The 27,359-nt window shown below is 44.1% G+C and overlaps 1 protein-coding gene across 5 annotated transcripts in view; it reads right to left on the bottom strand.

Annotated features, from left to right (window-relative positions):
• Positions 1-268: 268 nt before the first annotated feature.
• The window catches only part of stx3b (syntaxin 3b), a 34,157-nt gene continuing 7,066 nt past the window's right edge, over positions 269-27,359 (bottom strand). For 2 of the 5 annotated variants that reach the window (XM_061251644.1, XM_061251642.1), the window contains exons 2-11: positions 23,445-23,513; positions 23,252-23,351; positions 21,726-21,800; positions 21,507-21,574; positions 21,223-21,331; positions 9,901-9,974; positions 9,537-9,671; positions 5,163-5,273; positions 2,714-2,838; positions 269-1,352 (exon numbers count right to left, since the gene is read on the bottom strand). In XM_061251644.1, coding sequence (XP_061107628.1) covers positions 2,752-2,838; positions 5,163-5,273; positions 9,537-9,671; positions 9,901-9,974; positions 21,223-21,331; positions 21,507-21,574; positions 21,726-21,800; positions 23,252-23,351; positions 23,445-23,495 — 810 coding nt within the window. In that variant the 5' untranslated portion in view covers positions 23,496-23,513 and the 3' untranslated portion in view covers positions 269-1,352; positions 2,714-2,751. Of the gene's footprint in view, positions 1,353-2,713; positions 2,839-5,162; positions 5,274-6,478; positions 6,633-9,536; positions 9,672-9,900; positions 9,975-21,222; positions 21,332-21,506; positions 21,575-21,725; positions 21,801-23,251; positions 23,352-23,444; positions 23,821-27,359 lie in introns of those variants that run through there. The other 3 variants (XM_061251640.1, XM_061251641.1, XM_061251643.1) reach the window with 3 other exon arrangements.

Below are 27,359 nucleotides of genomic sequence, written 5' to 3'. Positions count from 1 at the left end.
TATCACCCATTTTAATGTTGAATCCTGTTGTGTTTTTATATGATATGAATAATTATTAAATCCAATTGGCATATTAAAATAATTTAGGCACTCTAAACAAAATAAATATGATATTATATAAATATAGATATTATCTATAAATAAAATATCAATTAGTGGAATAATGAAATAACAAAACGCGCTTTACAACTGTGCTTTTTCATTTCCCCACACAGTATGAAGACCACTCGTGAAGTTTGTTGGGCTCCTACGAAAAAACTGTCATCCGAAAACTTCGATAAATTTATGGTGAATTTTGTTCAGCTCACGTGTCATACTTTCAGTGACTCCTAAAACAGGTCAGAAACAAAATAAATATATTACAGTCAATTACGATTACAGTATGATTCCCCAAATGACCTAAAAATTCTTAAAATTTCTCAAACAATTTTCCTGGAACTTACAACCATACATATGATACATAAGCATACATTCGAACTGGAGAGCACTTCAATGGCTAACAGGTGGTGTGGAACACGTTGAGAGTGTTCTGGAACTGTGCATCTCATCCACAGATTAGGGCCAAGCTAAATCTATCTCCTTTTCCAAATAAAATACTATAATTAATTCATTCTTTGAATTCCTTGGCATTCATAAAAACAGAGATGCAATTTGTGCGCCATCAAGTAATCCACACCCGGAAAACTGTCAATCCTGCTCACAGAATGATTCTGTTTATAATTATTAATCTAATTTAAAATTAGAGCCATTTTCCCCCACTGAGCAGCTAGTCTTATATTCAGTCATGATTGGCTGCTTTCTGAGTAGAAAGGGAGACACAGCCTTGTAATTGGCTGCTGTCTCAACAGAAAGGGTGACACAGCCTTGTGATTGGCTGCTGTCTCAGTAGAAATGGACACACATCCTTGTGATTGGATGCTGTCTCAACAGAAAGGGAGACACAGCCTTGTGATTGGCTGATGTCTCAGTAGAAAAGGACACACAGCCTTTGGAGTGTGAGTATTGAATTTACTTCTGAGAGCCATGGCAGGAGTGTGTGTGCACGTGTTTCGTCTCTTCATAGTTAATCTTCATGGAATCTGTCCACTCCAGCTTCTTTGATTCGCTGGCTCTTGGGCAGTACAATGGGCTTCCAGGAGGATGGGCTATCCTTCTCACCAGCTGATGGGTATGGACATATTGAGCAGGATAGAGAGACGTTGGAGATAAGGCGTTGGGGGTTGGGTTTGCTGTTCGTGAGGAAAGGCGTTTTGGTGGGGAGTGCGCTGCTCGTCTTCTCAAACAGTCTGGGACAGAATGATAGCGAGGACCACAGTGAGAATGACACAAGCCAAACCCACTATTATTGTTTTCTATAACAGAGGAAACACACCTGTTAGTGTCAGGACCCATCAAACACCATAAACACAGATTGTAAAGCCTCAGCAGATACTCTAGTCGGGATTCTTAAAAGCTCACCACCATCCCAATGAAGCCAAAAACATCATATTTGATGCATCTTTTGAATATTAATAAGGGGGCAGGAAAAAGCAGCATCCTGTGGGAATCAATGTTCTGAACTGCAATACAACATGGGAACCTCCTGCACTGCAAAAATAGCTGTCTTAACATGCGTCTTATGTTTTTTCTCTTAAATAGAAAATATTAGCTTGTTTTAAATTACTGTTTGCTTAAAGATAAATGTTCTCACCCCATTGGCAAATCTTGAAATCAGTCAAACTCTCACCTCATTGGCAGTTTTTAAAAATATAAATAAATATATAAAGGATGCTAAGTTTAGTATAAAAGACTAAGATACTTATTAAGACGGACTTATGTTTTGTTTTTTAGCAGTGTGGAGCTACAAAGCAGGGAGAGTGGAGCTACATAGGAGCCACCGACCTGCTTAACCCCCGAGAATCACTGCCACTGAGGAAGGCCAGAGCATTCAGACATCCTTCAGCAAGACGCAGAGATAGTAGCAGAAACCAAGACCCTCACTACAGCTCAGAAATTCACACCTGCAGCTTAACACCAACCCACACAGATTCCCATTATACTCACTCTATACCCCTAAAGATTTTACCACTCAAAAGGAGAGAGGAACAGTATGAGGGGTGGGGACTATGACACACAGAAATGCATCATCCATAATACCCTCAGAGCACAACAATCCAAGGTCAGAACCATACAATGTTCCACTTAAACACCAAGCTAACACACGTACACTTAGTGTGCACTTTATTAGGTATTTATTCAATTTATTTTTTAGACTTATTAATTCTGCTACTGTAGCCTATCCACTTCAAGGTTTGACATGTTGTGTGTTCAGAGATGCTCTTCTGCATACCACTGTTGTAATATATGGTTATTTGTGTTACTCTCACCTTTCTGTCAGCTTTCTGAGATACTTAAACCACTCTGTGTGGCAGCACAATCATTCCATGGTCAAAGTCACTTTTCTTCCCCATTCTGACATTTGGTCTGAAAAATAGCTGAACCTCTTGACCATGTCTGCATGCTTTTATGCATTTAGTTGCTGCCGCATGTTAAGCTGCATTAACAAGCTGGTGTACAGGTCTACCTAATAAAGTGATCACTGAGTATATGTGCATATTCACGTGTACACAAAAATAAGCATGCACAAATGTACATGTTCACGAACATTCACATAAAAATGCATCCTAACACACTATGAGACAGAAGGAGCAGCTATTCTTATAGCTTTACTCACCCTTTTCTATGGTTTTACGCAAATCCTCCCATCTCCCCTCACCGATCGAGTCCCACTGATAGTCCGATTATCAGGGCCAAGAGTGCAAGGAGCACCACAACGGCAATCACTATAATCACCACTTTCTGTAGGAGACAACCACAACCACTCATGGTCAACCACACTGTGGGAGAGCTACACTTCTGGAGTCAGGACACACACACACTCTCTATCTGAAACACACTCGGGTCTGCCTGGCACAGAGGCTCCTTCGAGGACAGAGGAGATGGGGAATGGGAAACGTGCTAACGGCAGCAGAACAGAACTTAAGACTCGCGGTAAGAGACACAGGACACTGAGAAACAGAGAGACAGAGGAGATAGAAGGCAGTGTGTGTGTGTGTGTGTGTGTGTGCAAATTTGTGTGGCTGGCAGATGGGAGGGGCCAATATTGGGGGTTACTCAATGAAATCGCTCAGTTCAGTTTAGTGAGCCATACCATTCATGTGAATTAATGATTTCATTGAACGTTTTTTTCTTTAATTTCAGCAACAGTCATTGCTACTAGCTTCGGTTATGATCTTTTTTTGTATGTAAGTATGTAGCTCTTGCACCTCAAGTCATTTTGGGCGTAAAAAAAAAAAGAAAAAAGATCCGAGCAGATAATAAAAAGGAATACAAAAAAATCTATGTATGGGAATAGACTATAAATAGACTATAAATATTAAAAATAAATAAATATTAAAAGTGAAAGATTAATCTCTCACATCAAGGTTTATGACTTAAAAAAAAAAATACCTGAAGGCTTAATGGGTAATCAGAAATGTTCTAATTTGTTTTGAAAATGTAAACCAAGGTTAACTGGCCATAATTTCTTGCATAATAAAGTTTAGCACATTCATCTGAAGATATTTTTTTTTCCAGTCTTGATTTATTTTGCCTTTCTTATTTTTGTTTATTCTTTTTGCCCAGAACCTGTGATGGGGACAGGCGCAGACTTTTTGTTTATTTTTTGCTCTTGCTCGGTCTTTCCTCCTCGCACCTCTTTAAACAAGGTATCATGTGTATTTGAAGTACATGTGCGGGAAAAATAATACAAATGGGAGACGTTGTTTTCTGAGAAGTTAGATGGTTGGAACTGTAACCGCTGAACACAGATGTATCTTCCGTCTTCCGCTGGTTGAGTGCTGTGATTCGCACACCTTCTGAAGGTAGTTTTAAAAGGTACAACTCCAAAAATAACATCTCTTGTTTTTACTATTTTTTTCCCCCGCACGTGTATTTAAAATACACACCGTAACTTGTGTAAATAAGACAGCTTCGGAGTTGCTGTAAGGCGTATTTCTTCACTTTGAAGGAGATAGGTTACTGACTCCGATAGGCTTCAAGTCTTTATGCTAAGCTAACATGTTAACATGGAAATTGAACATTTTAATTCAATGAACATCTTCTCTAATCTGGGTCAGAAAAAGGTATATTTCCCAAAATGTTAGTGTTGTCCTTTAAGGGAGGTGGGTGGTGGTCTCAGTGCCGCCTACCCAGCTAGCATCAGCGTTCACACAGTGGATAGTAGATGGCAAAATGGCAGACAACACGGTGGCAAGGACATACTCGGCGGGTACAGAATGTTCCGTTGCGGCAAGTGGTTGCACTGTTTACATCCTTTGCTATGTTTACAGTGCGTACCATACAGAAAACCAGTGTACCAAAGTGTGGCTTTGCAAAATGGACCGGCACCGAAAGAGAGTGCTGGCTATTGTGCTACTTTATATGGAAAAAGACTCAAAAGAAGATCTGATATTGCAGTCCTGGAAAAAACATGGAGTATGTTGCAGGCTCTTGAAAAAGCTCCAATTGGATGAGGAGAGATTCTTATTTTAGATTGAACCATTCAGTATTACCACCTACTGGTCTCCGTTTATATGGTTTGATCTGACTGTTGAACTGTAGCAAATATTAATTCAATATTACAGTTCAATGGACCTGACAGTTGAAGCTGATTGCTATGTTAGTTAGCTATTTCCTCTTCCTTCCTATATTCCAAATGTAACCCTTCAGTCGATCTCTGCTACTAGCTTGTCATCGTCCATTTTGAGGAATGTACCACTTCTGTTCCACCAATATTTCACCTTACCGTGGTAGTGGATGCTAAAAATAAAAATAAATGTTATTTCTCAATCCTGTCAATCATACCAACCTGACAGGAGGGGCAGTATGGCAGTAAATCAATGGCAAAACAAATCTATGCCCACCAAATTTTATGAGCATGAATTTCTCCTGAAAGGCTACAATATTGCACTCAAATATGGGCTTTTCTTGCACATAAGGTCTGCATAACAAAGTTCTGTGTGTGTAGATTTGGTTTTTGGCATTGATTTCCTGCCATATGGTGCCAGAGAAATGCAGGTGGGGAAAGAAAAAGACAGAAAAATACACACTACCAGGATGTGACATTCATTAACATGCATCACCTTGCGTGCTTTGCTCTGGTACCTGACGGCCTTTTTGGTCTCCGTCTTGGCTACCGCTATGTGATCCACAGTTTTAGATACCTGCGACTCTATATTGTCCACTATATCACCCTGAAATGACAGCACACACACACGATGAACTGGGTTGAATGTTAAATCAACAGACACACACACAAAATAGTCGAAGGGGCAAAAGATATTCTGACACACCAGTGAATACACAATAAATGTAACTCATTACTGATGAGCAAAAAACTGAAATACAGTGCATTTACCTTGGAGCTGGATCTTCCACAGAAAGCTTTCAGCAATTAACAGAAATGCAAGTGGTTATATAGAGACGTAACTTTCCTGCCATCACAATTACTTGCATGTTACAGCTAACTGGTGAGATTTAATCGATTAACCGGGTTAAAACATTTTTTTAATACACTCGTAATATAGGCTGTACAAGCACGCTGTCCATTAGGCTGGACCACAGCCAAAACAATAAAATTCAGTATAAGCACATTCATTTGATATGTACAACAGCAGTATCATTTCAGTTGGTGATGGCAAAAAATAATTTCATGTAATGTATGGTTGCACAAAAGCCAACATATATATATAGCAGTGTATCTATACCGGTAATTTCTAAGATTCAAATATTTCCAATATGACACCGACAAGGGGTGCTTGCATGAAAACGGCAACTGTAAAAATCAATATCATGATATTGAGCAACAAGCTACTGGCTGAACAACAGATGCCTATAGGACACCAACTGAGAAAGGCATGGAACAACATAGGCTACCTATAGAGTTGCCCACTAATATGTGGCATGTTTATTTTTTCTAAAGTGAAAAAAGGGAAGTTGCGTGTTTGCAGTTTTCGGCTGGTTTTAAGAAATCTGGTCACTAATTTGGATTGAAATGTAACAAGCAACCTTTCCACATTTATGGCGAGCCTACTATTGTTCAAGGACACTATATACCACTTGCTAAATGTGCTCCCGTCTAGCTACATTGGTAGATAATCTGCAAAAGTCAGTAAATGGTATATTTCCAAATGTTTCTACTTGTTTTTGGTAGTTTTTACATTTTGCCAAAAAAGGTTTGATAAGATAACTTTCAGAGATCATTTGCCCTAACCAGAGAACTAATAACATTGGCAACATACACTCAGTGATCACTTTATTAGGTAGGCCTGCACACCAGCTTGTTAATGCAAATATTTAATCAGCCAATCATGTGGCAGCAACTAAATGCATACAAATATGCAGACATGGTCAAGAGGTTCAGCTGTTTTTCAGACCAAATGTCAGAATGGGGAAGAAATATGATCCAAGTGACTTTTAACGTGGAATGATTGTTGGAGCCAGACAGGGTGGTTTGAGTATCTCAGAAACTGCTGATCTCCTGGAATTTCCATGCATTGCAGTCTCTAGAGTTTGCAGGGAATGGTGCAAAAAATATCCAGTGAGCAGCAGTTCTGAGGGCAGAAACGGGTTGTTAATGAGAGAGGTCGGAGGAGAAGGGTGACAGAAAGGTGACAGTGATGCAAATAACCACGCATCACAATAGTCGTTTGCAGAAGAGCATCTCTGAACACACAACACGTCAAACGTCCATGTGGAAAGGCTACAGCAGCAAAAGACTTAATAAGTATAATACAAGTGCTCACTGAGTGTACTTTGACATCAATTTACTTGCAGAACAGGTTTTACTATGAGTAAGTTTTATTTTAATGTCATGCAGAAATTTCCATATAAAATTTATATTTTCTTTTAGTCGGTTTACTTCATGGTTTACTTTATGAAGTGCGCCTCCATGGTCGCTGCCATTGTTGTGTGACGTCAGATACAGTGGCGTCACTATCATTGGGCTTCCGGGGGTTCAGCCAGGAAACTAGCCCCAAATCTTTTCAAGTGTTCTCGCTGTATGCAGTTGTTAGTTGTTTGCTAACTTCCCGACGGACTGATACAAACCTAAGACCCGATTTTGTCCACACTCCTGTGATTGACATTGCGGACAGCCAGAGTAACTGTGGGCGGGCTGTCTGATACTACTCCAGTCTTAAGAAGATAACTTTCAGAGATCACTTGCCCTAACCAGCTAACTAATAACATTGGCAACATCAATTTGCATGCAAAACAGGCTTTACCGTATGACAGCATGTTTCATTTTAATGTTACGCAGGAGCAAATACGTTGCGTTGCCTTTTAGTTCATGGTTTACTATTTACGATGTGTGCCTCCATGGGCACTGCCATTGTTGTGTGTTGTCAGACAACTGCTTCTGGTGAAGTCAGGGTAGATAGATTTGTACCGAGTACATGAGTAGGAATTCCGACTTTGAGTGACGTTGTATCGCCCTGTTACTTGTAGGAGGTTGGAAAAAAATTTGACTTCCGAGTTGTATGGAATGCAGCCTTAGCTATGATATGACAAGATAGTTAATAAAAGTAACTGTCAATTGCGAGGGACTAAGTTAAATAACATTCTATTACAAAGAATGAGGCTAACCTAGGGTATCGTTAGCGTTGTCTGTTGCGGCTAGCTAACGTTAGGTGCTAACTTTCCAGCATTTTACTTAGCTATCTATATAACAAAACCTCTCAAGTCTCACCCATTGACCGTGAGACACACACATTTCAACCAGTTCACACGCTCACACGCCACACCTGTCTTTTCTCAAGGTGAGTCGGCCGAGAACGGATAAAACCCACTACACAGAAATAAACAAGACAGCTTTGAAAAGGATTTGGATTTGGAGCCACGTTTGGACACTTGAGGATCTTTTGACATTTTTTGGTGATCTTTACCCGTCTGGCCGGTAGGCGGGGTTACTGTGAGGATCTGCCGCAATTGTCCCACTCTGCACCTGCACGCTCAGAAAGGCGGTGTGCTCTGATGGGTAGGTATACTGTGAACAACGCTCCAGTAAGTTAGTACGTTTTCGGTTCTATTTGATTTATTTGTGCTGGTCAATTATAAACTTAATTATAAACTAAATTAAAGTTCATATAGTTTATATAAACTAAACTATAATTGTGAGAAGTGGATTCGACCAAGGGGCCTCTGCGACCAAAACATACACAATGTCGATTTGCTCCAGCCCTGATTTGCAATCTCACTCAGAGTTTTTCATGAAACTTGAGAGCCCTGATATAACCAATGTTAACATTAGCTATGTAATGTATTTAATAGGGGTGAGCCGAGTATTCGTTTCATACAAATACTCATTACATTAATGATATGAGTACTCATTGTAGCGAGTATTGACTTTTTTATGAATAAGAATGTTATTGGATTCATTATCCATGATCAGAGAATTGGCCTGCTTTATTTATTCATTTTTTACATTGGCTGCAGTAGCTGTACATCAGTGACAAATGCATTACATAAAGTTAACACTGTTTCGTGATAGGCCAGTTCCTCTCTGGTTTCTCCTCCTTAGATCAGTAAAGGCTACTGCCTGCTGTTATTTTCCTCACTTTTCTCTCGAACTTGTCAAGAGACTGTTGAGTGAACTTGTTCCGATCATGGACATAACTACTTAACTAGTATCTTGTCATTGCGTGATCAGGGATGCATTACATATTAAAACTTTTTTCTGTTAGATTTTGAAAAGGTAGTGCACTGCTAACAGAAATGGCTGAGGATGGGGAAGATGTGACCCGTTGTAAACACACAGCCATGTGCTTCAAACAAGTTATGGTACATAGCTAACCTCAGACATAAAGGATCCAGCATTAAAAATGCCAAAGTTGGTATGCTATTTGTATGCTAACGTTACCATATTTTTTCATGGGAGTGTCATGTGATTGCCTGGATGGGTGGCCATCCATAAACCAGTCTCTGCGCTTCAGGGTGGAGCTTGAGGGCCCGTTACCTTCTGGGAAATACATACTAGAGATTCACGCCTGGACAGGTTTGCTGTTAGAAGTTTTGCCCCATATTTAGGAAATCGCTATACTGACAGTGATTTAAAAAATGCCTACACTCATAATTTAAGCATTTAATCCAAATAAGCTCAACTGAAACAAGCATGACGATGCTCCTTTAAGAAACAGTGCCAGGGCATATAAAAATATTTTTAATGAGGGTTTATAAAAACACAATTGGTCATTAAAAACCAAGGCACACTTGATCTCGGCCATGGCATACTAGTATTATCTCATGAAAAAAATTTTTTCATGAGATAATTTTCTTCTTAAGGCTGGAGTAGTATCAGACAGCCCGCCCACAGTTACTCTGGCTGTCCGTAATGTCAACCACAGGAGTGTGGACAAATGATCTCAGACATTTTTCTGAAATTTCACTTGAACTTCAGAGATGGGAGAGATACAGGGAGAGAGAAAAAAAGAGAGACAGTGAGTGGAGGGAAAGAGTACCTGGTTTTCCACCAGCATGGCAATGTCCATGAACATGTCGTGCAGCTCTTTAATGCTGCTCTCCAGCCGCACAATGTCTTTGTGTCGAGACTCGATCTCACTCAGTGCCTGCTTGGAGATGCCAGAGTCTACAATCTGCAAGCAGAAAACAGTTAATATTTATTTACAGTGCATCAAGTGATAAAACAATAATTGATTAATAAACCAAAAAATTAACAAAGCTCAAATTACGTGTTCCAGAAAACAGACAGATGAATGAACAATATGAAAAGTCTGTAAAAGGATTTAAATGTGGGGTAATTGGCACAGTTTTAAAAAAGATACACACACAGTGGAAATGGGGTGTTGTGCAGGACACTTTTACCCCAGCAGTGAAGACAGCAGCATTCCCACTCTCCAGCATCTCCTCCAGCTCCTCATCAGTGGTGACTTTACCCGCTGCAATTACACAATGGTGACTTTATCCACTGCAATTACAAGGTAACACAATGGCAGCTTTACCCACTTGTACAAATTGTATCCTTTCCAAACAGAATTATGATTTTAACCTTTCTGTTCTTTTGTTCCACCTGCAACATAACATTCCAGTCTGAACTAGTTAGAACAAAATACAATTTTTTTACTCCTTTTCCCCCACCACAAAAACATTGAAATAAACCTTGTAGCCTGTCTCATATTTATATTTGTGACCACGTTTATGTTTGTGACCGTGTTTCCCGAATATAATAATGAGCACAATACATTTTTCAGTTGTAGAGCAGTCATTCTCTGACAGGCACATGGCTTTTCACTGTTGCATTAATCATGACTGCCTAGTTGAAGCCCCCCACCTCATCAGCGTAATTTCCCCACTATAAAAACTCATTCTATGGATGATGAAAAACACATGCAGATCACACTTCTTTTTGAATAACTTGACATGCTTTTTCAGACCCTAAGACAAAGAAGGAGCTTCAGCAGATTATTGGGTGAGCTGGAAATTATTTTTTTTTCGCTAAAAACCCTATTGATTTTCTTCATATTATTATAATTAATAGAGGTCCAAGTCGGTAGTGCTGGAACCCTATTTTTTTAATCTACTTTTTATTTTATTTTTATTTTGTAGTAGTCTTCCAAAAAGCAGGTATATTGCTATCCACCCCCATAACCAATGTAATCGCAATTAATTAATTGAATCGTGTGCTGTAGAATCAAAATTATTTTTTCCTCAGATTCCTTGGCTAATGCCGAACATTACATTACATTACATTATTGGCATTTGGCAGACGCTCTTATCCAGAGCGACGTACAACAAAGTGCATACCCATAACCAGGGATAAGTGCGCTGAAAGGCCCTAGAGGGAAGTACAATTTCAATTGCTACCCGTACAACAAAGATAAGGACCAGAGCCTATTTTTTTTTTATTATCTTTTTTTAAACAACAAATAAACAAACAACAAAGCAAAAGTGACCAAACTTAACTATCCAAATACTGCTTACCTAGCCAACTAAAAAATACCAAAACACAAAGTAAATCACAAAGACAACAATTAAGGTTCACAGGGAGGTAGGGAGGGATGGGGAGAGGTGCTGCTCGAAGAGGTGCGTCTTCAGTTTGCACTTGAAGGTGGGGAGAGATTCTACAGTTCTGACCTCTGACCTCTGACCTACAGTTCGTTCCACCACCAAGAGCGTGAGGTGGAGGTTCGGAGAGGGGGAGGTGCCAAGCGGCCTGTGGAGGCTGAACGAAGAGGTCTGGCAGAGGTGTAGGGTCTGATGATTCTTTGTAGGTAAGCTGGAGAAGACCCCTTAACTGCTTGGAAGGCTAGCACCAATGTTTTGAATTTGATGCAAGCCATGACAGGCAGCCAGTGGAGGGAAGTAAGCAGGGGGGTGACGTGTGAGTATTTGGGAAGGTTGAAGACCAGATGAGCTGCTGCATTCTGGATAAGTTGGAGGGGTCTGATGGCGGACGCTGGAAGGCCAGCCAAGAGGGAATTGCAGTAGTCCAGGTGGGACAGAACCATCGCTTGGACCAGGAGGGAGGTGAGAAAGGGGCGGATTCTCCGTATGTTGTATAGGAAGAACCTGCATGACCGGGTCACCGCCGCAATGTTCTCGGAAAGGGACAGTCTGCTGTCCATCACCACGCCGAGGTTCCTTGCACTGGGTGATGGCGTGAGTGTGGTATCCCCGAGGGAAATGGAGAGATCCAGATGGGGAGAGGTCTTTGCAGGGATGAATATCATTTCAGTCTTACCTGGGTTGAGCTTTAGATGGTGGTTGTCCATCCAGCTCTGGATGTCACTCAGGCAAGCAGAGATACGGGCAGAAACCTGTGTATCAGATGGTGGGAATGAGATGAAGAGTTGGGTATTGTCTGCATAGCAGTGGTAGGATAGCCCATGTGCAGTGATCACAGGGCCAAGGGAACGAGTGTAAAGAGAAAAAAGAAGCGGGCCTAGGACTAAGCCCTGGGGAACTCCTGTGGCAAGGGGCCGAGGTGTCGATACCGTACCAGCCCAGGCAACCTGGAAGGAGCGTCCAGAGAGGTAGGACTCAATCCAGTCCAGGGCTGTGCCACAGATGCCCGTTGCTGACAGGGCGGGCAGGAGGATGGAGTGATCCACAGTGTCGAAGGCAGCAGAGAGATCTAGAAGAATGAGGACAGAGGAGAGGGAGGTTGCACATGCGCCATGGAGCGACTCACTGATGGAGAGGAGCGCGGTCTCTGTCGAGTGGCCCGATCTGAAGCCAGACTGATGGGGGTCTAGCAGGCTGTTGTTAGAAAATGTATATTCCTAATTAAATATGCACTTGCCAATTTTTTTTCCATCTGGGGTTTCTTGGCCCAACTTTAAATCACCAAATTAGGCTCAAAGAGTCTGGAGAGTCTGAAGTTGTGAGCATGGCTATTTTGACACCTATAACCTATAACTTTGATCTTCACCAAATTTTGTGCAATACTTTATTTTGTGGAAGCAGGCACGTTTTGGTGGACAAAAGAAGCAAAAATGTGTAAATGCATATATCTCTTGAACCGTTTGAATTATCAAGTGAATATTTTGTAGACTGAATCTCATTGAAGGACCCTACCAGTTACGCAAGGAAGAAAAGATATCTTAAAAAACATGGCCACCAGAAACAAATCAGCAGCTATTTGACAGGCTTACCAATGGGTGATCATTATGAAACCTGGTGAGTATATTGATCACTTACGGGTACTAACGTGTAAAATTTGGAGCCAGTTGGCCATTAGGGGATGCTATGGCAAATGTACAGGTTTTTACAGTGTAGCTTTGGATGTAGTCAATAGGATCATATGCTAAATAAATGTAATGGGTTAGATTACCTGTGAAGTACTATTACTACTATCCAAGGTAGGCAGATGAGATGTTCCTTTATTAGATTTGGATTGTTGCTCCCAATATGCTGCAAAATGACGTTGCTAGGTTCTGCCATCTACTATGTGGCATTCCAGCAAATGCCACTGTTCCACTTTCTCAGAACATCCATCCATCCATCCATCATTACCCGCTTATCCGGAGTCGGGTCGCGGTGGCAGTAGGCAAAGCCGGGTATTCCAGGCATCCCTCTCCCCAGCAACGCATTCTAGCTCCTCCTGGGAGATCCCGAGGCGTTCCCTGGCCAGGAGAGATATATAGTCTCTCCAGCAGGCTCTGGGTCTCCCGCGGGGTCTCCGCCCAGTTGGACGAGCCCGGAAAAGCTCCAAAGGGAGGCGCCGGGAGGCATCCTGATCAGATGCCCGAACCACCTCAATTGGCTCCTTTCGACGTGAAGGAGCAGCGGCTCTACTCCGAGCTCCCTCCGGATGTCCGAGCTCCTCACCCTATCTCTAAGGCTGAGCCCGGCCACCCGACGGAGGAAGCTCATTTTGGCTGCTTGTATACGCGATCTCGTTCTTTTGGTCACTACCCAAAGCTCGTGACCATAGGTGAGGGTTGGAATGTAGATCGACCGGTAAACCCTCTTCACCACAACGGTCCGGTGCAACGCCCACATTACTGCTGACGCTGCACCGATCCGCCTGTCGATCTCACGCTCCCTTCTACCCTCACTCGTGAACAAGACCCCGAGATACTTGAACTCCTTCACTTGGGGCAAAGACTCGTTCCCAACCCGGAGGGAGCAATCCACCGTTTTCCGGCAGAGAACCATGGCCTCGGACTTGGAGGTGCTGACTCTCATTCCGGCCGCTTCACACTCGGCTGCAAACCGTTCCAGTGCGTGCTGAAGGTCACGGTCCGATGAAGCCAGCAGAACCACATCATCCGCAAAAAGCAGAGATGCGATTCTGAGGTCACCAAACTGGACACTCTCCTCACCTCGGCTGCGCCTTGAGATCCTGTCCATGAATACCACAAACAGGACCGGTGACAAAGGGCAACCTTGGCGGAGTCCAACACCCACAGGAAACGTGCGGACACAGCTCTCACTTTGCTTATACAGGGACCTGATGGCTCGTAACAACGGCCCCAGTACCCCATACTCCCGCAGTACACCCCACAGGGTTCCCCGGGGGACACGGTCGAAAGCCTTCTCCAAGTCCACAAAGCACATGTGGACTGGATGGGCAAACTCCCATGACCCCGCCAGCAACCCTGCCAAGGTAAAGAGCTGGTCCACTGTTCCACGGCCAGGACGGAAGTCACATGAATCCGAGGTTCGACCGTCGATCAGAGCCTCCTTTCCAGCACCCTAGAGTAAGCTTTCCCAGGGAGGCTGAGGAGTGTGATAACCCGGTAATTGGAGCACACCCTCCGGTCCCCTTTCTTCAAAATGGGGACCGCCACCCCGGTCTGCCACTCTACAGGTACTGTCCCCGACCTCCAAGCGACACTGAAGCGACACTTGGCTTGTCAGCCAAGACAGCACAACAATGTCCAGAGCCTTCAGCATCTCAGGGCGAATCTCATCTACACCCGGCGACTTGCCACTGAGGAGCTTTTTGACTACCTCAGCAACTTCCGCCAGGGATATAGGTGCAGATTCCCCCGAGTCTTCGGGCTCTGCCTCTTCCACAGAGGACGTGTTGTTCGGGTTCAGGAGCTCCTCGAAGTGCTCTTTCCACCGCCCGACAATATCCCCAGTCCGGGTCAGCAGTTCTCCTCCCCTGCTGAAAACAGCCTGAGACAAGCCCTGCTTTCCCTTTCTGAGTCGTCGGATGGTTTGCCAGAACTTCCTCGAGGCCAACCGAAAGTCCTTCTCCATAGCCTCCCCGAACTCCTCCCATACCCGGGTTTTTGCTTCAGCGACTGCCGAAGCCGCAGCCCTTCTGGCCACCCGGTACCTGTCTGCTGCTTCAGGGGACCCCCGGGCCAGCCAAGCCCGAAAGGCCTCCTTCTTCAGCTTGACGGCCTCCCTCACCGCTGGTGTCCACCAGCGGGTTCTTGGGTTGCCGCCCCGACAGGCACCGATGACCTTCTGGCCACAGCTCCTGCTTGCCGCCTCTGCAATGGAGGCTTTGAACATGGCCCACTCGGACTCCATGGCCCACTCGGACTCCATGTCCCCAGCTACCCCCGGGATGCGTGAGAAGTTCCTCCGGAGGTGGGAGTTGAAGACCTCGCGAACAGGGGCCTCCGCCAGACGTTCCCAGTTCACCCTCACTACACGTTTGGGTTTACCGGGTCTGTCCGGCAGCCTCCTCGGCCACTTGATCCAACTCACCACCAGGTGGTGATCAGTTGACAGCTCTGCTCCTCTCTTCACCCGAGTGTCCAAGACATACGGCCGCAGGTCTGACGATACGACCACAAAGTCGATCATCGATCTTTGGCATAAGGTGCTCTGGTACCAAGTACACTCATGAGCTACCCTATGCTCGAACATGGTGTTTGTTATCGACAATCCATGACCAGCACAGAAGTCCAATAACAAAACACCGCTTGGGTTCAGATCAGGCAGGCCATTCCTCCCAATCACCCCCCTCCAGGTTTCTCCGTCATTGCCCACGTGAGCGTTGAAGTCGCACAGCAGAACTATGGAGTCTCCGGGTGGCACCCTTTCCAGGATGCCGCCCAGTGACTCCAAGAAGGCCGGATACTCTGAACTGCCGTTTGGTGCATAAGCACAAACGACAGTCAGAGCTTTCCCCCCAGCAACACGTAGTCGCAGAAAGGCGACCCTCTCGTTCCCCGGGTGGAACTCCAACACAGTGGCGCTCAGCCGGTGGCTTGTGAGTATCCCCACACCGGCCCGGCGCCTCTCACCTTGCGCAACTCCAGAAAAGAACAGAGTCCAGCCCCTCTCCAGGAGTTTGGTTCCGGAACCAGTACTGTGCGTGGAGGTGAGCCAAACTATATCTAGTTGGTACCGCTCCGCCTCCCGCACTAGCTCCGGTTCCTTCCCCACCAGAGAGGTGACGTTCCACGTCCCCAGAAGCAGTCTGCGATGCTGAGGATCAGCACGCCCGGATCCCCGCCTTTGCCTACTGCCCGTTGGGCAAAGCACCCGACTCCGATGCCGAACCCCTGCAGGTGGTGAGCCCATAGGGCGGCGACCCCACATGACCAGTTCGGGCTGTGCCCGGCCGGGCCCCATGGGATAAGGCCCGGCCACCAGACGCTCGCTGACGAGCTCCCCTCCCGGGTCTGGCTCCAGCAGGGGGCCCTGGTTTCCCTTTTCCGGGCGAGGTAACTGGGTCGTTGTGTGGCCGTATCATGGGAGTCTTTGAATCCCTCTTAGTCCGGCCCCTCCCCCGGGACCAATTTTCTCAGAACAGTGTTGTGCAATTTTAGCAAACTATTTCAAGTTAGTCTGCTATATATCCATTAAAAGCTTAGCTTCATAGCTACTACCAATGTCAGGCCTCAAGCAATTGCTCTACACCCAATGTAATCAGAGATGGCAACAGTGTATGGGGGTGGGGGACAACATGTTTACCATTTGCTTGTAATTTTCTTCTTTTTTCTGACTATGACTACTATGACTATGGCTTGGTAACCGGATACGGATCTGACTACAATTATGTAGTCAGCTCAGCCCTACTATATAGCACTATTATAAGACTGGCAGGACAAATCTCACAATTTGATTGGTCCATAGCAGTGATACAATTTCTGTATACCACTACTGTGAGTTCAAATGCTTGTTTAGAGTTATATTTCAAGTATCACTCTGCGGCGAAGCAGCCATTCAAATCAAAATGGAAAAACCATTAGATGCTAGCCGATGCACATCAATCAATGTTGCCCCTAATTTGTAAAGTAAGCAGGGACGCAGAGCTACACACCCTAAAACTGCCTCCGCTTCCACGTGATTCACAAACTATCCGACATGAGTCTTGATTTGCGAGAGAGATTTGTGTCTGTAAGCAGGCAGTTTTAGGGTGACCAAAACTTGTGGACTGGAGACAGCAGAAGAGTGCTTCTCCAAATAATAAAATGAGTAGACCTATGCAACGTGAGTGCAACGGTTTTTCAGTGCTTGCACAATTGGAACATACGAATAAACATCAAAAAGGCATAAACTCTTGCTTGCTGAATCACAGTGGCTAGCTTGTAAGCAAACTAGCTAGCCAGTTTGACAGAACAACGTTAGAGTTTACATTGCATATCGACCACCTGGCACAGCTCTGCCAGCAGCAAGAACAATTTTCTTCTAAATTATTATTATTGTTCATAAAATGTGATTTATTTTATTGGTTTTAATTGGATGGCGGCACGGATGGTGCAGTGGGTAGCACTGCCCCCTCACAGCAAGGAGGTCCGGGGTTCAAATCCCCTCAGCCAGGGCCTCTCTGTGCGGAGTTTGCATGTTTTACATTACATTACATTATTGGCATTTGGCAGACGCTCTTATCCAGAGCGACGTACAACAAAGTGCATACCCATAACCAGGGCTAACTGCGCAGAAAGACCCTAGAGGGAAGTATTTTTTTTTGTTTTATTTTAAACAACAAATGAACAAACAACAAAGCAAAAGTGACCAAATTTAACTATCCAAATACTGCTTACCTAGCCAACTAAAAATACCAAAACACAAAGTAAATCACAAAGACAACAATTAAGGATCACAGGGAGGTAGGGAGGGATGGGGAGAGGTGCTGCTTGAAGAGGTGTGTCTTCAGTTTGCGTTTGAAGGTGGGGAGAGATTGTACAGTTCTGACCTCAACGGGGAGTTCATTCCACCACCGTGGAGACAGAACAGACAGTAGTCGTGAGCGTGAGGTGGAGGTTCGGAGAGGGGGAGGTGCCAAGCGGCCTGTGGAGGCTGAACGAAGAGGTCTGGCAGGGGTCTAGGGTCTGATGATTTTTTGTAGGTAAGCTGGAGAAGACCCCTTAACTGCTTGGAAGGCTAGCACCAATGTTTTGAATTTGATGCGAGCCATGACAGGCAGTCAGTGGAGTGAAGTAAGCAGGGGGGTGACGTGTGAGTATTTGTATCAGATGGTGGGAACGAGATGAAGAGTTGGGTATCATCCGCATAGCAGTGGTAGGATAGCCCATGTGCAGTGATCACAGGGCCAAGGGAACGAGTGTAACGAGAAAAAAGAAGCGGGCCTAGGACTGAGCCCTGGGGAACTCCTGTGGCAAGGGGCCGAGGTGTCAATACCGTACCAGCCCAGGCAACCTGGAAGGAGCGACCAAAGAGGTAGGACTCAATCCGGTCCAGGGCTGTGCCACAGATGCCCGTTGCTGACAGGGTGGACAGGAGGACGGAGTGATCCAAAGTGTCGAAGGCAGCAGAGAGATCTAGAAGAATGAGGACAGAGGAGAGGGAGGCTGCTCGTGCGGCATGGAGCGACTCACTGACGGAGAGGAGCGCGGTCTCTGTTGAGTGGACCGATCTGAAGCCAGACTGATGGGGGTCTAGCAGGTTGTTGTTAGAAAAGAAAGAAGAAAGTTGAGTAGAAGCAGCTCGTTCTATGGTTTTAGAAAGAAAAGGAAGAAGAGATACCGGGCGGTAGTTCAGGATGATGGAGGGATCCAGGGTAGGCTTTTTTAGCAATGGAGTGATGTGGGTCCTCTTGAAGGATGCTGGAAAACAGCTGGAAGACAGGGAGGAGTTGACAAGGGAGGTGACAAATGGGAGAATGTCTGGTGTGATAGTCTGGAGAAGAGAAGAGGGGATAGGGTCAAGGGCACAGGTTGTAGAGCGGTGGGAGAGCAGGAGTTGAGAAACATCAGAGTCTGTAAGGGGAGAGAAAGTGGAAAAGGAAGGGATGGGCCTAGAGGGGGGGAAGGGCACAGTGAGGGGGGTGGTGGTTGTAAAGGATCTGCGGATGACTGTGACCTTCTCATCGAAAAAGTCAGCAAAGTCATCAGCAGCGAAGGAGGACTGAGGTGGAGGAGGCGGTGCGTTGAGGCGAGAGGAGAAAATGGAGAACGGGGTTAGAAGCGGAGTTCTGAATTTGTGTCTGATAGTATTTTGCTTTGGCGGCAGTGACAGCAGAAGAGAATGCCGCCAGGAGAGACTGGTAAATTGTGAGGTCTGAAGGGTCTCTGGATTTTCCCCATTTCCTCTCCGCTGCACGGAGGCTGATTCTGGAGGTACGGAGGGTGTCAAGATATCCAAGGACTGGGAGGGGATGTGCGAGGTGGCTTTGAGACAGGGGGACAGAGAGAGTCAAAGGTGGAGGAGAGAGTTGAAAGGAGGGTGGCAGATGCAGAGTCAGTGGGGAGTTCGAAGAAGGATTCAAGAGGGGGGAGTGAGACGGTGACGGTGCTGGCAAAGGAAGAGGGTGAGAGGGAGTGGAGGTTACGGCGGGCTGAGGAAGTGTGGGTGGGAGAAGGGGGAGGAGGATTGGGAGGAAGAGGGAGGGAGAATGAGATGAAGTGGTGATCAGATGTATGCAGAGGGGTAACCGTGAAATCGGAGCATGAGCAGTTCCTCACAAAAACAAGGTCTAGAGGCCGAAGGAGTGGATTAGCGGTAGGAAGGCAGCAGCCTGAGAGAGGCCGAAGGAGTGGATTAGCGGTAGGAAGGCAGCAGCCTGAGAGGCTTCAAGGTGGATGTTGAAGTCTCCAAGGAGAATCAATGGGGTGCCATCCTCAGGGAAGGAGCTGAGAAGGGTGTCTAGCTCATCAAGGAAGTTTTCCAGGGGCCCTGGAGGACGGTAGATAACTGCAATGAAAAGGTTAGTAGGGTAGGATACTGCAACAGAATGGAATTCAAAAGTGGATATGGACAGGTCAGAGAGGGGGAGAACAGAAAATTTCCATGAGGGGGAAATTAAAAGACCAGTACCACCACCACGGCTGGAAGGCCGGGGAGTATGCGAGAAGGAGAAGGAGGATGAGAGGGCAGCGGGAGTGGCGGTGTTGTCAGGTGTGATCCAGGTCTCTGTGAAGGCAAGGAATTGTAGGGACTGGAGGGAGACATACGAGTGGCAGACTGGCAGTTCCATAGTCCCCCTGTGACAGCAAAGTCCTCACAGGGGGTCAGCGGGGGGTAGCTGAGGTTTGAGGGGTTCCGACGCCGTGGAGGCCCACGTCGCAGGGGGGGTCTTTGAGGGAGAGAGCACACTGGGATGGGGTGAAACATAACATCACAAACTGGGACGGACACGCCTATTTAAATCCCCTACAATTGCTCACAAGCAATATCAAATCAAAGCTAATCTACTGATAAATTCCACAGCTATTTAAGCTATTTAAGACAAACGTTCAATCACTCTACAGGTATGCAACTAGTAGAAATGATTAACAGCGATCGAGACAAACAAACTGGCTCAAGCCCTAACCCTTGCTGTTCAAATGAGCAATTTAAAATAAAACGTTACCGCGTCTAGAGGAAAATCCGCAGCGAAACTACAACACCTGGTTGGAATGATGCACTTACTGACTAAGGACAACTTTCGCAAGTCTAATATACGCTAGCGTCGCTCTGACACACCTATTTAAATCGCCTACAATTGCTCACAAGCAATATCAAATCAAAACTAATCTACTGGTAAATTCCACAGCTATTTAAGCTATTTAAGACAAACGTTCAATCACTCTACAGGTATGCAACTAGTAGAAGTGATTAACAGCGATCGAGACAAACAAACTGGCTCAAGCCCTAACCCTTGCTGTTCAAATGAGCAATTTAAAATAAAACGTTACCGCGTCTAGAGGAAAATCCGCAGCAAAACTACAACACCTGGTTGGAATGATGCACTTACTGACTAAGGACAACTTTCGCGAGTCTAATATACGCTAGCGTCGCTCTGTTCTCCCCGGGTCTGCGTGGGTTTCCCCCGGGTACTCCGGTTTCCTCCCACAGTCCAAAGACATGCAGGTTAGGCTGATTGGAGAGTCTAAATTGCCCGTAGGTATGAGTGCATGAGTGAATGGTGTGTGTATGCTGGGATAGGCTCCAGCCCCCCTGCGACCCTGTTCAGGATAAGCGGGTTCAGATAATGTATGGATGGATGGATGGTTTTAATTGGATTGTGTCTATAATATCTATATTATTATGTTTAGTAACCGTTTTACTCCAAGGTTTTATAGAAATATTATCACAGCTATGGGGGTTGCGACAAACAACGCCCCTTAGCTGAGATAAAATGTCCATATATATACCATATATACCACTGCCTGTCAGGAGTTATTGCTTAAATGTATAGGGTGTAGCACAGTAGAGTCTGGGGTATAGTAGCAAAGAGAGAAGGACATAGCAGTATAATTTGGGGTTTGGTAGGACAGAGAGATGGGCATAGCACAGTAGAGTTTGGGGTATTGCAAGAGTATAACTTACTGATTTCCAGCTGTCTCTGGATGCGACCTTTACTCCTCTCCCTGAAGTCCACCTGTGCCTCATTGTACTTGGTCATCACATCCACAAACTTCCGGGACAGAACAATATGCTGTGCAACAGAGAATGGCAAGTGGCAAAATACAGGGCGTAATTACCCCCATCTGCACCGGATTATCCCTGTGTGCGCTGGATTATACCAGTCTCCACAGAATTATCCCCATCTATGTAGGATTATCCTTGGCTGCATAAATTTGATCAGATCTACATCTTTTTCTCGCAATTACCTGAGAGTTACGTATCCGCATGTCAGCAGATGTTCTTTCCTCAGTCGTCTCCAAATTTTGCTCGATACCTGTTACAAAGTTCACAGTCACTAATTAATACTAATACTATTATGCTATATCAAAAATTGCTATCACAACTGCAACATTGCAAAATATAGCACCTGTAATAACTTCTGTAGTAATACTATTAAAAAATATCGGCTAAGTCTGGGGACGTACATTTTAGTTTGTTGCGAGCATTGTTTGCCAGTTTCTTGATGTCAATGGTCAAGGCATCCAAATCATCTTGTGCTTCTGGACAGAAAAAAAGTAAGAGGTAAGAGATAGAGGGTCAGCAAGAAAAGGAGGAGAGGAAATGGGACAGTAGTGGTCTATACACTAATCTTAACAAACAAGAAAGAAAGAAAGGGAAACGGTGGAAGTGATTTTGAGATTAGAGGTAATGGAATGGTACAGGATCAAACTACAGTCCTGTAGGGCCACACACTCTTCAGGTTTAACTCCAGTCCTGCAGGACAGACATTTTAATCATGTTTACTACTGGTCACTTTGTAGCAGCATGCATAATTTGGTGAAAATTGGCTGATAGGGGGCGCTACAGTAATATATCATATAAGATTTGAGTACTTCAGCACTGTGGTTGAACTGATGCCATGAGCTTTATATCACCATATGTGTCTCTGCATGGGCAAAAATTTGACTCATTAAGCCACCTTTCTCTGCTGATTGTATTTAGCAGAATAGCATTTCTTGAATAGCACTTAAAATGCCATATTTCATTACATGACATTACATTACATTAATGGCATTTGGCAGAGGCTCTTATCCAGAGCGATGTACAGTTGAATAGACTAAGCAGGAGACAATCCTCCCCTGGAGCAATGCGAGGTTAAGGGCCTTGTTCAAGGGCCCAAACGCTGTGCAGATCTTATTGTGGTTACACCGGGGATCAAACCACCAACCTTGCGTGTCCCAGTCATGTACCTTAACCACTATGCTACAGGCTGCCCTATTTTTTTTTTTTATTGTGGGTGTGGCCAATTTGACAAAAATGACTAAAACCCATGAAGGCTTCAAACAAGTTTTGGGCAATATTGTTGTCCTAGATCCTGTGGAGGCATGCACGTTTTGACGCCTCTCTAACAATAGGTGGTGCACTATGAACCAAAAAAGTTATATCTCTTCAACCATTTGACCAATGAAGTTGAAACTTTGTATGATATGTCTAGGTGTCAGACTCTAATAGGTAAAATGATTCATTCATATCTAAAAAAAATTGATTTGACTGAATGTTTCATTTATCCAATATCTGTCTTTACAGCTTTGATTAAATTACCTTTTAGAAGCTGAATAATATATATTTACAATGTCGAGAGATTTGGTGCCATTTGGAGAGGCTATGTTCTGTAGGTTAACTGAGTGAGACTTTTGTAGGATCGGGGGAGTTGATCATTTTGGTACAAATCCAGTATTTATTTTAAGCTTTGAACCATGTGTGTACTCTATACTGTTTTGGTGATAATGGGGTTTATTTAAGGTGGCTTGGGGATTCTTATAAAAATATGTTGGTTTTAAGGGGTTTTAATCAAACACACCCACAGGAAGCAGTAGAGATACAAACTGGCAGAGAAAGAGCTGGATATACAAAGAGGATGATGAAGCAGTTGAGATACAAACAGGGATACAAACAGGAAGAGGAAGCAGTACAGATACAGACAGGATGAGGACAGTAGTGCGCTGATTACTTTGGTCTGATGTGGGGGCAGAGAGGATGATGGAGTAGAACTTCTTAACTTCCACCACATTCTCATCTATTTTATCAATAGTGGTCCTGATCTCTTCAATCTGTGACAGATAGACACTGAGTTACAGGGAGAAGACATACATACCACATAAATAACAACATTGACATTACAAAAGCATAACAATCATGGTTACCTGGCAGAAGAACTCATCCATGAATGCTGCATTGTCCACACCTAGCTCCATATCATCTGCGTCATATGCCTGCAAAGACAAACATACATAAAACATGGACAGACCACAGAAACACACGGCTGTTCTACCTGTAGACACAGCCAAATTGTAACACACACACATTTTTTTCCATTTGCGTGCACGCACACATGCACGTGTGAACATGAGCATTCACACACAAACGAACATACACACGCAAACACACACACAGACAAACACAGTCAGGTGTCTGAAACTGAAAACAACTGGGAAAGAGTAGTGAAACTGGACGAGTTGTCTTCCCAGTATTGTGTTCTACTTAGGTTCTGGTTTTTGGGGTGATGACATCATCGCCCAGTGGCGTGGTGTGGCATCCTAGCCATGCTGGTGCTATAACTGTGACTGACTGTGATAGCTAGCCATAGCATCAGCGAAGTAGGGAGCATTCCAGCCAGCAGTGCTGCCTTGTCTCATGACCTAAATGAAACTCCTCTGACCTGTAGTGCGCCTGTACCAACTGTGTATGAAATGTGCTAGCAAACATAGCTAACATACATGCACACACAAGATTGGCCATTCTAAAGCATATTCAATTTTATTTTTGTTAAAATGGGCCATTGAACAGAGCACCATGAAAGGGTAAATGAAGAAATATATAAAAAAGCATTTATGAAACTCCCATGTAAAGACAAAGTAAAGGTCACCCACACAAGAAGTCAAGAAAAAGTTGTTGCATCAACTTTTCCATTTTATGTACTAGAGTGTGGAAACTTGGTTATTTATTGTTAGAGCTGGTGGAAATTGCACTTGGGGCCACCAAGTAAAAAAAAAAGGATACAATGGCACCTCCATACCAGCAAACTCTTTGGAAGGGTGATACGAAGACAGCCCTTACTGAACACAAAAAAACAAAACTAACCATCTTGGGTTTGCCAAATCTCATTGGAATTATGACTGGAAGAGAGTGCTATGTTTTTGGCTATACAGACCATCAACATTTTCGGCCAAAAAATGCCCCTCATACCTACTGTCAAATATGGTGGTGGGTCATTGAGTTTTGCTGCCAGTGGTCTAGGGGCACCATTTAAGATCAATGGCACAATTAATTCAACAAAGTACCAGGAAATCTTAAAAGCTGAGTCTTGGTCGTAGGTAGGAGGGGGGTATTCCCATGGTTGTCAATGATTCTGAAAAGTTCTGCATGGAGGAATGGTCAAGATTATCACAAATTAAATTAAATTAAACCAGGGGTAGCAATAATTGTGGAAATATATTTTTTATTTGAAAAATGAAAGACTTTGGTTGATTCCATTGAATGATTAATAAAGCACACTACTTTATGCATGTTGGAAAATAAAGCTTATGTGAATATCGGTGTCATTATTTTGAGTTCACAGGACTTTTTTTGAGGATTTACCGGGGGTGCCAATAATTCTGGAGCCCACTTTACCTGTACATCTACTCATACACACACCCACAGTCATGCGTGCGCACACACACACATATACACACACGCACAGGCACTACAATGATATTTATTTTGAGCCAGGTCTGGGCCTGCCTCCGTCTCTTCCTCTGTCAATTCAATTCAACAATGCTTTATTGGTGGATTTCAATGCTTCCAATACTGTAAAAGCATTACATAAAAATGCACTGCACACACAACACTACGATGCAGTTTGCTTAGACATAATAAACAATACCAAGAATTATTTATTTTCGTCCTCTGTTTCTTTGTCATGACAAAATTATATGGCCTCACTTTCGACAAATGTTGAAAACATAGCTTTAACTTTCAGAAGTCAAAGGTCTCAATCCCTGTCTCTTATTGGGTGCCTGGAAAACACACACAGGAGTAAAGTCCGTGTAAAATATACAGAGGTGTAAAGAAAAATCCCAGAGATGGGGGCAGAGCTGCAGCTTTACATAATTCTTGCTTCCTTCTCCCCTCTTTCTCCCTACAGGTTTCACAGCCTTATACATTGCCCTCCATAATGTGCGGAACAAGGAATGGGGACATTATGCCTCGATTTTCCTCTGATTTGCCAGAATCTTAGAATTAGCATGTGGTTAAAGTCTACATTCTCAGAAAAGGGTATTTTTTCACCATGTAGAAATTATAGTGGTATAGTCCCTCCATTTCAGGGCACCATAATGTTTGGGATGCAGATGTGTTTAGTCCAAAATTACCTATTGTACCTTTAAATGACACATTACACATATTTTTAAGGAAGGGGAGTGGCAGCTTAAAGGAGTAACTCAGTGGTTGGTCACACTTTCTAGGTTTTTATATGCAATTTGCATAAGTATAAAGTATAAAGTATAAGTATAAGTATAAAATATGTCCATTCTTTAGTTTTGTATAAGTAAGCGTTTTAAATGTATTATCCTATTTTCAACCGATTGAGAATGTTCTCCTAGTAGTACGTCACATGAGGATAACCACTCCCCTTATACCTCCCCTATAACTCGTGACCCACAGCTTGCGCCGCTGGCCTACAGGAAAGTACGGGCCTGTCACAGCTAATTGACATTTTTCATTACCACGTGGGAAATTTAGGCTTAGAAAAATGTTGAAATGACTGAATATTAAAATAATTATGCACATTCGTTTTATTGTTGAAAGACAACTGGCATGTGTCACATTCAACCAGCATGTTACTCCTTTAAATGTTCCCAAAAAGTTACACAGTATACCACATAAACTGTTTTCTGGTAGTTTTGTTTAACTGCGCCTTTCCTGAGACCAGGAAATCGCTTCTTCCCCAGTTGGATTTTTGTTTTTCTGTACCACCTCTCTGAGGAAGCTGAACAGTGCACTGTGCAATACATGGAACCAGGTCCAACTGCTGGAGGTTGAGACGGGCAGGTGAAACCTGACCACATACAGTACTGTGCAAAAGTTTTAGGCAGGTGTGAAAAAATGCTGTAGAATAATAACTGGAGAACAACACAGTTCTTCTGTGGATTTAGGCAGCCTCAAATGCTTCTGTCTCTTCATGTAATCCCAGACAGATTCGATGGTGTTCAGATCAGGGCTCTGTGGGGGCCATACCATCACTTCCAGGACTTCCTTGTTCTTCTTTACACTGAAGATAGTTCTTAATGACAGGCTGTATGTTTGGGATCTTTGTCCTGCTGCAGCATAAATTTGGGGCCAATCAGATGCTTCCCTGATGGTATTGCATGATGGATAAGTATCTGCCTGTACTTCTTAGCATTGAGGAGACCATTAATTCTGACCAAATCCCCAACTTCATTTGCAGAAATGCAGCCCCAAACTTGCAAGGAACCTCCACCATGCTTTACTGTTGCCTGCAGACACTCATTCTTGTACCGTTCTCCAGCCTGCCTTCTGCCTGTTTTTCTGCACCCCCAGTTTCTGTGTTTTTGTGCCACAATTCTTCCATGAAGACCACTTCTGACCAGACTTCTCCGCACAGTAGATGGGTGTACCTGGGTCGCACTGGTTTCTGCCAATTCTGAGCTGATGGCACTGCTGGAAGTAAGCATGATGTGTCTCATCTGCTGCACTAAGTTTCCTTGGCCAACCACTGGGTCTACAGTCCTCAATGTTGCCCGTTTCTTTGTGCTTCTTCAACAGCACATCTGGAAACCCCTGTCTGCCTTGAAATTTCCACCTGGGAGAGTTTAGTTGCTGTGCTCAGTCTTGCCATGGTGTATGACTTCTGACATTAGACCATCTTCAGCAACCTCAGTTATTTGAAGCAGTTTCAGTTTATGATTATGTTTCAACCTACATATTAAATTGATGATCATGTTCATCAGCTCCTGTTTGGTATAATTGGTTAATCACACACCTGACTATATGCCTACAAAATCCCTGACTTTGTGAAAATTTACAAAGAAGAATTGATGCAAAGAATTTCAAATATC

Source organism: Conger conger, chromosome 8 (assembly GCF_963514075.1).
Source record: "Conger conger chromosome 8, fConCon1.1, whole genome shotgun sequence".
Classification (NCBI taxonomy): domain Eukaryota; kingdom Metazoa; phylum Chordata; class Actinopteri; order Anguilliformes; family Congridae; genus Conger; species Conger conger.
The sequence above is the reverse complement of the archived record's forward strand: the minus strand, read 5'-3'. Positions and strand labels throughout refer to the sequence as shown.